At 41.8% G+C, this 11,634-nt stretch overlaps 1 protein-coding gene across 1 annotated transcript; it reads left to right on the top strand.

Moving 5' to 3' along the window:
* Nucleotides 1-36: 36 nt before the first annotated feature.
* LOC101763292 (WD repeat-containing protein 11) lies at nucleotides 37-10,806 on the top strand. Its single transcript, XM_004951897.2, has 21 exons — nucleotides 37-1,147; nucleotides 1,715-2,022; nucleotides 2,125-2,192; nucleotides 2,425-2,512; nucleotides 2,615-2,796; nucleotides 3,069-3,205; nucleotides 3,289-3,355; nucleotides 3,532-3,643; nucleotides 3,795-3,906; nucleotides 4,802-4,877; nucleotides 4,969-5,151; nucleotides 5,538-5,698; nucleotides 6,463-6,565; nucleotides 6,897-7,101; nucleotides 7,170-7,456; nucleotides 7,543-7,664; nucleotides 7,755-7,899; nucleotides 8,622-8,714; nucleotides 9,480-9,553; nucleotides 10,012-10,065; nucleotides 10,150-10,806. The coding sequence occupies exons 1-21, from the start codon at nucleotides 126-128 to the stop codon at nucleotides 10,457-10,459; spliced, it is 3,909 nt and encodes a 1,302-aa protein (XP_004951954.1). The 5' UTR covers nucleotides 37-125; the 3' UTR covers nucleotides 10,460-10,806.
* The last annotated feature ends 828 nt before the right edge of the window (nucleotides 10,807-11,634 follow it).

Genomic DNA, 11,634 nt, shown 5'->3' with positions numbered 1-11,634 from the left:
TTCCATTCCACGGGAGAGCGGAGACCCGAGATCGATACCCCTGTTCAATTCCCAATCTGAAATGGTGATCCGCGGCGAGATCTGAGAGAGAGCCCGCCGTTCGTTCCCCCCCTCCCCTCCGCGCGATGGCGTCCTCCGCCGGGCCGCCCGCCTCCCCGTCGTCGCGATCGCACGGCAATGCGGCCGGCGCCGGCAGCGCCACGGCGATGATGCTCCCGGGCCCGCCGGGCCGTGGCAACGGCGGCTGCATCGACCTCAGCCCCGCGGGGCTCCTCGCCCACGGCGCCGGGAGCAGCGTCGTCGTCTCCGACCCGCGCTCCATGCAGCTCCTCTGCGTGCTCCCCATGCCCTCCTCCGCGCTCGCCTCCTTCGTCACCGCCGTCCGCTGGGCGCCCCCCGCCGCCGCGCCCTGCTCCCTCGCGGGGAACGACGACGACGACGACGGCCGCCCGCTCCGCCTCGCCGCGGGGGACCGCCACGGCCGCATCGCCGTCTGGGACGCCCGCGCGCGGGCCGTGCTCTGCTGGCTCAACCTCGACGAGGCGCGCGGCGTCGCGCCGGGCTCCGGCGGCGGGGTGCAGGACCTCTGCTGGGTCCACCACGCCTCCGGATGGCTCCTCGCCTCCATCCACGGGCCCTCGCTGCTCTGCATCTGGGAGACGTCCAACAACCCGCGCGTGCTCTGGATGTTCGACGCCGCGCCCGAGTACCTCTCCTGCCTCCGCCGCGACCCCTTCGACGCCAGGCACCTCTGCGCCATCGGACTCCGCGGGTTCCTCCTCTCCGCCATCCCGAGGCACGACTCCGACATCTCGCTGCATGAGCACCGGGTCACCTGCAACGCAGGGGACGTCGCGGAGCTGCAGAGGCTGGAGAAGGAGATAGCGGCGCCTGCGCCCGCCCCCGCGCTAGCGGCGTTCCCGCTCTTTGTCACGAGGATTTGCTTCTCCCCGCTGTGGAGGCAGATCCTCTTCGTCACGTTCCCACGGGAGCTCATTGTCTTCGACCTCAGTTACAGTACTGCACTCTCTGTTACTCCATTGCCCAGGGGATTTGGCAAGTTTTTGGATGTTATGGCCGATCCTGATCTCGACCTGCTCTATTGCACACATGTTGATGGCAAGCTGAGCATCTGGAAGCGCAAGGAGTAAGTTTCCAGTCTTACCATTTATGTGGCTAGTGTAGGATTAGAGTTCAGCAAAAAAACACATAAATCAGAGCTCTTACTGAATGGCCAAAGTTATGCAAACTTAGTTTGTTAGATAAGTGTGATGGTAGATGTTTATGGTTTGCATGCGCAGCTGTATAAAAATGCTATCAGGGCCCTAGTTGTCTGAATTCAGAGAGAAAACAGAGTTCAGTGCAGCAAATAGTAAACTATGGGATAAACCTCAGGAGCGAACTGACAAAACATAGAACACTTAGAAATGAATGTACAGTCAGTTTGTGTGTGCACACTATTCAGTAAGGAAAGCTTATTCTTTCCCATCAAAATGAATTTCATTAAATGGAAGGACATACTGTTATTGAAACCAGACATTTTATGTGTCATAACCTCTCCTCTATCTTGAAAAATGTGTAATATTCTCAGTAGATTGACATGCGTGCAGTGTACACCAACATATTCATAATTTCACTACATCTGCACATCAGTGAATACTAGCAATGCTATTTTTCAAATATTTTGACGTTTCCCTTCATTTTTTGGTTGCAGGGGTGAACAGGTGCATTTATTGTGTGCAGTGGAAGAGCTCATGCCATCAATTGGTACTGTTGTTCCTCCTCCGGCTGTTCTTGCAACTACAATATGGCAGTCAGAGTCTATTTTCCGAAACATTGATAAACAGTGTCAGGATTTGTCACAGACGAACGCTTCACTTTCTTTCATCACTGATACAAATTCAGAGCAGAATGTTTATAAAGGGACTTTGACATATGTAACATCCATATCTGAAGATGGCAAGATCTGGTCCTGGCTTTTGACATTTGACAAGTCTGCACATCCTAACAAAGCTAATCTAGGTGCGAATCTACGTAGTCATTTCAGTGCAAATGCAATTATCTATTCAACTGTCAAACCAACTAACGTTTCCATTTCTGTCACTAATATTGGGAAGGAACCAGGTAGACTGAACCATAGCCATGCTGCAACTGCCAACACAGGCTCCAATAGACCTGATTTTACAATAAAGGTTACTGCACAAAACTATTTCTCTTTGTTGTCATTATTAGATAATTGCCATAATTAAGAAGTAGGATCAATAGTTCAGTTGTAGTGAGCACCTTAGTCCGGGTATAGTCACTATGGTTTAGATGTATCTGTTTAGTTATTTAAATATTGGCCTTATGTAATTCCAGTGTCTATATCCTCCTGTGTTCTATGTCTTCTTTTGCTGATTTGCTCATATTCATTATGCCCTACAGATTAATTTGATGGGACAGCTTCATCTTTTGTCCTCTACTGTGACTACACTAGCAGTGCCATCCCCTTCATTACTTGCAACAGTAGCTCGTATGTCCTTCATGACCATCATGCCCCTTGCGTTTTATTCAGAAATTTTTTCTAGCCATTTAATTTCACACTTCCATAACTTAAAACAATTCTTATCTGAAGGTGGTGGAAACAATCCTGCTCCAGCAGTACCACTTGTTGCTCTAGGGACTCAGAATGGAACTATTGAAGTTGTAGATGTTGTGGCCAATGCAGTGTCTGTCAGTTTTTCTGTTCACAGCAGCACTGTGAGGGGACTGAGATGGCTTGGAAACTCACGTCTTGTTTCATTCTCATATAATCAGGTGCTTCCATGTTCTGATAGTTTCAACTCCTGTATATTGTGAATTGTGTTTGCAATCAAATGTTTCTATAATTTGCCAATGGGATTGCTAGGTCACTCTTGCCGTCAAAACTAGTGCTGATGTTTTTTCTAAGTTGCGTACTTATTGGGTTCAGTTTGCGGTTATGTTGTCGTATTACTGCAACTTCATACGCTCTTGTATAACTTGAATATTGGTATTCATTGTGTCAATATATTACTTCTCTCTTTGGTTTGACACTTTGACTACTTCAGGTTAACGATAAAACTGGGGGATACAATAATAAACTTATTATTACATGCTTAAGAAGTGGGCTGAATCGCTCATTCCGTGTGCTCCAAAAGCCTGAACGTGCACCAATTAGAGCATTGAGGGCTTCTTCATCAGGAAGGTTGGTTATATGTTTCTACTAACCTATGCATATGCACCAGTACTATTTTGTCTTGATTTTTCAAGCATAATATATTTTTTCAGATACCTTCTGATTCTGTTTCGCGACGCTCCTGTTGAAGTGTGGGCTATGACAAAGAACCCCATGATGGTACTACTTTCTTTTCTTATACTTATGTAATTATGAAAAGCAACAACTGTTAAGAGCTGAGGTGAAAATTCAACTACAGTATATCAAAATTCCTCCCTTTTGCCGTGCTATTTTGTTTGCAAATCAGTTCTTTCAGTTGGCGAAAGGTATTCATGATTGTTCTGTACTTGGTGTAGCTTAGGTCCTTGGCACTTCCTTTTACAGTATTAGAATGGACACTGCCAGCTGCACCTCGGCCAGGTCAAAATGCATCATCAAAGTCGTCAACCTCCAAGGAGCGATCAGCAGGTACAATTTTCAGTCACTAGCAAAACTATATAAACTAAATAGATTGCATTCTTTATTAATTTATTAAAGAGATTCTAAACTTTCTGGATCCATTTTGACCAAACACTCACCAACTATACTGTGAGATGACAGGATCTATTCTTGTTTGCAGAGGCTCCTGGTGCAGAAAATTCTGATGAAACATGTGAAAGTTTTGCTTTTGCATTAGTCAATGGTGCTCTTGGTGTGTTTGAAGTCCATGGGCGGCGAATACGAGATTTTAGGTACTCCAATTGCTGTCCTTGTAGATCTCAGCTATTAAAGTAGAATCAAGTGAGAATGCATACAATGCCCCTTTTTTTTCAAGCATCTATCATTAGATTAGCACCATCTGATTTATTTAGTCATCAACTTGGTTCCACTAGAGCACTGGCATCGGGTACATCACTTGATTTGATAGACCAAAAATGAAATATGTGTTGACAGGCTCAGAAAGTAAACACTGTGCGTTATTTTTGAATGATGCACTTGCTGCTACCTCGATCTGTTTAATTTTGCAAGCAGCAAATGGTGATCTTTTTTTCCTTTTTTTGTTATTTTTAAATTTCATATCGAAAAAGTATCAGGACATTTGATTTTTGTGTGCATATTGATTACAAATTATAAATCATGCTGTTCCTTCAGTTTACCATATATGCGAAGATGTGCTGGAATTTCCTGCAGTGATGCCTCTTCTCTTGGCTTTATTGAGCCAGGTGGGGTATGCTTACAGTTACAGATGGATTCCTATTAGGCATTAGCTCTGTGTGTGCTATACATCTTGGTACCTTTGTTCTTAATGAAATGATACATACCTCTCCTGCGAGTTCGAGAAAGAAAAGGTGGGCGATGCTTGGCGGTTGGCGCTTTTAGGGATAAATATGATTGAGTTTGGTATTTAAGAAATGTTAGTAACTGAAAAGCTAATGATTACATATCGATTTGTGGTTTCAAACGAGGCTGAATGTAACCGTGAAGTTTAACATAGCAGGATTGAAAATAAAGCAGATTTGGACTCTCTGCTTAAATGCATTCTGCAGTTTCTTTTAACTTCAAACATTATCATCACCATGTTCCAATGTGCATGGCCTTCATATGTGTATGATCCTTGTTAAATGTGTTTTTATTTCTGTTTTGCAGGCCAAAGTGGCCCTCATCATCATTTGCATCTTCAGATGGTTTGGTTACTGCTATGGCGTATCGGCTTCCCCATGTTGTATGTATATTTAGCATTGTATTTCTTTTATAAGGTCCGCACTTCCATTTCCAAGGCAGATTCATTCTGATCAGATGCTATTATCTATTAGGTAATGGGGGACCGATCAGGCAACATTAGATGGTGGGATGTTACAACAGGCCTTTCTTCGTCTTTTAGCACTCACAGGGAAGGCATCAGGAGAATAAAGTTTTCTCCTGTTGTTCATGGTGATCGGAGTAGAGGACGCATTGCTGTGCTCTTCTATGATAATACATTCTCAATATTTGACCTGGTAAGTACAAGCAAATGCTGCCAGCATATTATCTTCGATTCTTCTGGATCTTGGACTAATACATGTGCATATGATTTGTGTTATCTGATTGCAATGTTCGATTTTAAATGATGTTTTGCTGATCACCTTCTTATGGTTTTATATACCTTGAATGTTGATATATTGTAATCACTTGTTGCCATTTGATTATAGAAAAGATTGCTTGTGTTGGACTGTCCTAGTATAGTTTCATAAGATGATGCTTTGCTGCACTCTTCTTTCATCCTTATTCCTCAACATAATTCATGCATGGTTTATTGTTTGTTTCCAATATTGCTGTCCTTCTATGTCTCAACATAAATGTACAATTATCTCATATGGTACTGACTTTAGGAACTATGTTTTAGGATAGTCCAGACCCCTTGGCGAATGCCCTTCTTCAACCACAATCTCCTGGTACCCTTGTCTTGGAGCTTGATTGGTTGTCAACCCGAACAAAGAAGGATGAGCCACTTGTATTATGCATTGCCGGAGCTGATAGTAGCTTCCGACTGATTGAGGTTAACATGTATGTCATTTTAATCATGCATATAAATAGTTGTAATACCATTGTAGAATTGCTCTGTTTATTTATGAGATTTAAATATGTTCCTGTACTGGAACTCTATCAATATCTATAAACAAGCCTTCATAATACCGTTGGACAGTTTTACTGATCCTCTTCATGACCTGTTAAGGTGTGTTATTAATGCATCTATCATACAGTCACCTCCTTTGGCATGCTTATGAGCTCAGTATGAATTCCTTTCTTGTTAGAGCATGCTAAAGAGATTGCCAACATGTAACACAAAAGAAGGACAACTACACAAATGTAAGAATAATACAAAAACATCTTAAGAAATTAATTTCAAGAAAAATTTTCTAGTCATTATCTCCTCTCATTATTCACAAAAAAAGTATCGTCAACATGATAGGACACTAGTTTAGCAAAGTTGTTTCTTTTCCACTAAATTCTCCCACCTATTAATCGTTCCCTTCCTTTTTTCTTGGCTGTTGGTGTCTTATAAAACTGAGGGTGTAAATGCTGAAAGTCCTACACATTGTCGTTTCTAGGTAGGTAGCCCCAAAAAAATTAATTGTAAATGCTGAAAGTCCTACACATTACCGAACTTCTAAAATTGTTTATGACATCTTTCTTTGATGCTTTTGAGCTTATTCATTTTAACATGATGCTTTTTTGATGTGGCTGATGACCTTACGTCTGATGCTTTATTTTCCCTTTTCAGAAAATTTACACGTGGCATGTTTTTATTTTCCTTTTTATTTCACCAGTGACTCCAAAGGCGGTTCAGTTTCAAAGCCAGTGGCTATGAAAGAGAGGTTTCGGCCGATGCCATTTTGTTTGCCAGTATTATTTCCAACAGCTCATGCTTTGGTAAGGTGCATATAATATCTAAATATTCATATTTTTTAATTACTATGCATGAACTCTGCTGCATGGATATATTACTTCAAATTTGCATCCATTTATTTAAGTGATGCTTAGATTTGTTTATATTCTTTTCTTCACGAAGAATCATGTTACAAGTAATTGTACGATCGTCAGTCACCTTTCTAAAATGTAAAATCAGTAGCTCAGGTTTTCACAAATCGTTTTTTGACTAGTTTCCTCAAGTAACCTTGAAAATGTGCATCACATTTTGTCCTTTTTAATGATCAAATTCTGGACCACAAATACTTGGCCGCTTATGCTTTTTGTGTCCCAGGCTCTGCGTATGATTCTTCAACTTGGTGTGAAGCCTTCTTGGTTTGAATGCAATAATAATGATAAATTAGGTAGCAGCAGCTTTAAGGTAGCACCAGCATTTGGAGATCTTCGTAGTTACATGATTGAGACAACACTTCCTCCTATTGGCGATGCCGTTGTGGCAGAATTGCTCCTTAAAGTGTTGGAACCATACAGAAAAGAGGGTATGTCAACATCCTTAATTGTTTTTCAAGTAGATGATTTGCATATTGACAATACTTTTGTTCGGAAGGTTGCATTCTTGATGATGGACGAGCCAGATTATATTCAGCTGTAGTGAACAAGGGAGCGTATGCAAGGTTTGCATTTGCTGCTGCGATTTTTGGTGATTTCGAAGAAGCACTTTTCTGGCTACAGCTGCCTCAAGCTCTTCGCCATTTCCTGGATAAATCAGCAAGTAGATCAAGAGATAATATCTCACAATCAAGTTTACATCGTGATTCTGAACAAGGCTCCGCATTGAATCGGATAGTTTCAAGAGAGAGATCTGCTTCTGGAAAGTTCGCAAAAAATGCTGCGGTAATAGTTGAATCTGATTCACTGTAATTTTAACTCTGCATGAATATACCTACTCTCTTGAATTTAGCAGTTTAACCATTATGCAGAATTATGGGCAATTAAGCTCAATGGCATTTAAGCAAGAGCAATTGTGGTTCAATGCAAATGAAAGGATACCATGGCATGACAAGCTCGATGGTGAAGAGGCTTTGCAAAAACGTGTTCATGAGTAAGAACCAATTGTTTCAAACCTGTTCGTCAGTAAGATATATCTCGGTAATTGTTTGTGGCATGTGTTTATCATATTCTATGAACACAGGCTTGTCTCTCTTGGGAACTTAGAAGCTGCGGTCTCACTGTTACTTTCGACGCCCCCTGAAGGATCAAATTTTTACCCAAATGCATTAAGAGCAGTTGTGCTGTCATCTGCGGTTTCACAGTCCTTGCATGAACTTGCAGTGAAGGTGAGCAGCCATAAGACGCCATTCTTCAGTACAGTTTGTTTGTTTTTATGCAATATACAGACTCTGATAACAATTAGGGGGCAAGCGCATGAAAGGTCTGCATGCTTATTTATCTTTAGAAGAATGGTGCTTTGTATGCGTGCTTATTTTGACCATTGGTCTATTTAAATTATTGATGCTCACCATGAGCCAAGCATATGAATTATTGATATCAATAATATCAACTTTTCCCTTAACAAAATGGTGGTTGTAAAGTAAACTTGCAACAGGAAAAACAGTTTAGGTTAAATGTATTCCTCAAACATGGAGAATTATAAACTGTAATAGGGTTAAAGATCAAAAGGAATAACAGAATGCATTATTCATTTCGCAATTGTAGGATGCAAGCATTGCATTGTTCAGCTGTGTTCTCAATCGCAGAATGTAAAAAATTAAGTGTTCTCTACAGGGTGCCCATCAGCATGAATTAAGCATCACTACTTTATACAGTCTAGTGGTGGTGTCCACACAAGCATTCATGATCCACATTAACTCTTAGTTGTTAACCCTTCACACTTTTTGTGATATATATTGTTTGGATTTCTTTGTAATCAGAACCCAAAAATGAGATCTAAGGTATCTATACTTTATAGCTGTTGGGTCTCCTTTTTGGCAAATTCCATGATGTCTATAGCTGTTTGTATTCAGAGGATGGTCTTTTTCTAAGTTACGATCTTATGTAGGTTGTTGCAGCCAATATGGTTAGAACGGACAAATCACTATCTGGCACGCATCTTCTCTGTGCTGTGGGAAGATATCAGGAAGCATGTTCACAGGTACTATTAACAACTATACACTTTACATCTTATATTCTTATGTTTAGCTTTTTCTTGGCTCAGTTTTGCAAAAAATTGGCTTATCATGCTGTTTTGCCTATCCATACTCCATATCTTTACTTATCAAATATGAAATAATCTACCATTTGGTTTTAACAAATATATAATGTTTTTAAAACAAAAAAAAAACATTTGGCCTTGTTCCTTCAATATTAAATTTCTTACCTTACATCATGCTGTTCTCGAGTCAAGTAGTCTCCTAAAGTAGTTCTGGCTCCAGTATCTGTTAAAGGAACAATATTGGCACCAAAGTAAAGGCTCTTTATGTCACTATCAACTTCCAGTTTGTAAGTCACATGGGCAGACAGTATGTTTGATTTCATGTAAGGTGAATTTGGCTATGACACTCTACTACTCTAGTAGTGCACTGTCATGTCTATATCTAAAACTGTGGTGGATAATTACAACTGTTAACTCTTGAGAAGACCTCTAGTAGTGTCACTGTCATCTCTAGATGTAGCTAACAAAATGCGTGTTAAACAATGGGACTTTATTTTCAGTGATAGCTGGGGTTTCGAGAAAATACCGATCTGTTTCTGTTTACAGAATGCTCCCTTTTTCTGACCAATATGCCCTTCAAACTTTTATCCTATCAAAGGAGCCTTTTTAATAATTGCGATATTTGTTTTCTAAATTTTTTTTGTGCATAATGTGAATCAAACTGACTATAAGTCGAACCACATTTACCGTTTGGTTCTGTTTCAGCTTCAAGATGCTGGGTGCTGGATTGATGCTGCTACTTTAGCCGCAAGCCATTTGCATGGATCTGACTATGCAAGGTATAATTTAACTATGGCAATTTATTATATGCCGGTATATGAATAGATTCATGGATGCTTCGTGCTCCCAAATTGCTTCTGAAAATCACCTTGTTTTTGCCATTCAACTTATTTAACCAATATGGCTTGGCCTATTGGTTGCAAATCTCACAGCCAAGGTGAATGGAGTATGAGTGTCAAACGGCTAGTGACATCAAATTTATGATCTAGTCATCAGTGTAGATAACAACCTGATATATCTGTGTGCCTGTGGCACTGCTCCACCAAATATGATTGATCTAAAATTGTTGATGCCAGACTGGAATCAGAGATAAATGGGCACATGTTTTTCTGCAGCACATGGTGACACCCAAATTTAGCTTTGCTATTTCTTGAAGCTGCCATTAGAGAAACACTCTCCTCTTTTTTTCATTTTTTTGGTACTGACTTAACTCATCCATGGTGCTTGATTCACACAGGGTACTGCAGAGGTGGGCAGATTATGTTCTTCGTGGTGAGCATAATATGTGGAGGTAAAACTGGACCCTAGCAGCTAACAGGATTTGATTGTTTATTCCTCTTCCTGGTTACCAACACATTCTTTGCGCTTTCTGTAGAGCTCTAATACTATACGTTGCTGCTGGAGCCCTGCCGGAGGCTTTGGATACACTCCGCAAGAACCAGCGGCCAGACACCGCAGCCATGTTCTTGCTAGCCTGCCATGAGATCTACTCACAAATCACGGCGGAAGCAGAGCCTGCTGACGACACATCAGGGTCAGAACTGACACCGGAGCAGAATGAGAAGCTCCGGTTCCCTTCCAAGAATGTGGCTGACGAGGATCTGATTGCAGTTAGCGAGGTTTTCGGGCAGTACCAGCAGAAACTGGTTCATCTTTGCATGGACACCGAACCGAGTGCTGATTGATCCTCGCACACCATGTTACATGTCCACCTGCTCTTGTAATTGTAATTGTCCGTGTCTAGCTTTGGCTTCAATTTTGTGAAGCTTCTCAACAGGTTGTAAGTTGCTTCCAAGTTTATGCGAAGTTTTTTTTTTTTGTTGTCTGTTGGTACCAAAACACGAGATTAGGACTGCTGATGTGGCAGAATCTGGTGGCAGGAGACAGGAATAGGCATGCAGTGTTGTATCTTAGGTGGCAATGGTTGGCACTGTTTATATATATAAATATACGCGGTATATTGTATTCGGTACGATTTGTATATTTGAGTTAAAAGAGAGTGCAACGAAGTTTGCTTGGCCTGCTGGATGCATTAAACTGCACCTGCATGAAATTTCATAGAGATAATCATATATCCTTATCCGCGTATGAATTGCTTCACGGCTTCAGGTCTTGGAGCCGTCGCTGTCATTGGATCAATCGGCCTTGCTAATCCGTGGAGACATTGTTTTGGAAGCTCGAAAGCGACGTTCTTGTCCACATCGAAGCATCCATGATTGTGTGTTTATGGATAACATTTTCTCCTTAAAAACGTGAAAGATGGGAACTTCTACCCGTATCACCATTTTGAAGGACACTCTTCATCTTATATCATCGAGCTTGTCAATGCCATTATCTCATGATCCTTGCCACGGCAGCCAAATGTCTAGCATTGCCAAATTTGTCACGGTAGATTTGGACAGTTTTGCTTATGGTAACAACCAGCAGTAGATCACCCTGTCGTTTAGCTGTTTATTCGAACTAAATAGATATTTAAACGATCATTAAATAGATTAAACGAGACAAATGATTGATTAAACGGATACGGCCAGACACCGCGTGTAAACGGACTAAAAACCGCCGTGTGAAGAACAAACAGCGGTAAAAACATGGGTCGGTGGAAACGGATAAAAAGAAGGACGCTGGTGTCAAGCTCTCAGTTGAGAGGTGAGCTGACCCGCGGCAGCACGGAATCGGGGGTGTGTCCGTCCGTCCCACTCGGCCTCCACTTCCCCGTTTTGTTAAGCCGGATAAACACCTACATAACCCGACGGGATTAGCATCCCACCAACGACAACTTGGCCGCTTCCCCCCTTCGGTTTGGTGCCTCCAGCCTCTCGGCCTGGCTGCGCCCCCACCTGATCGCCGGAGCCGTCGCCTT

This window comes from Setaria italica, chromosome I (genome assembly GCF_000263155.2).
Source record: "Setaria italica strain Yugu1 chromosome I, Setaria_italica_v2.0, whole genome shotgun sequence".
In the NCBI taxonomy this organism is placed as follows: domain Eukaryota; kingdom Viridiplantae; phylum Streptophyta; class Magnoliopsida; order Poales; family Poaceae; genus Setaria; species Setaria italica.
The sequence above is the reverse complement of the archived record's forward strand: the minus strand, read 5'-3'. Positions and strand labels throughout refer to the sequence as shown.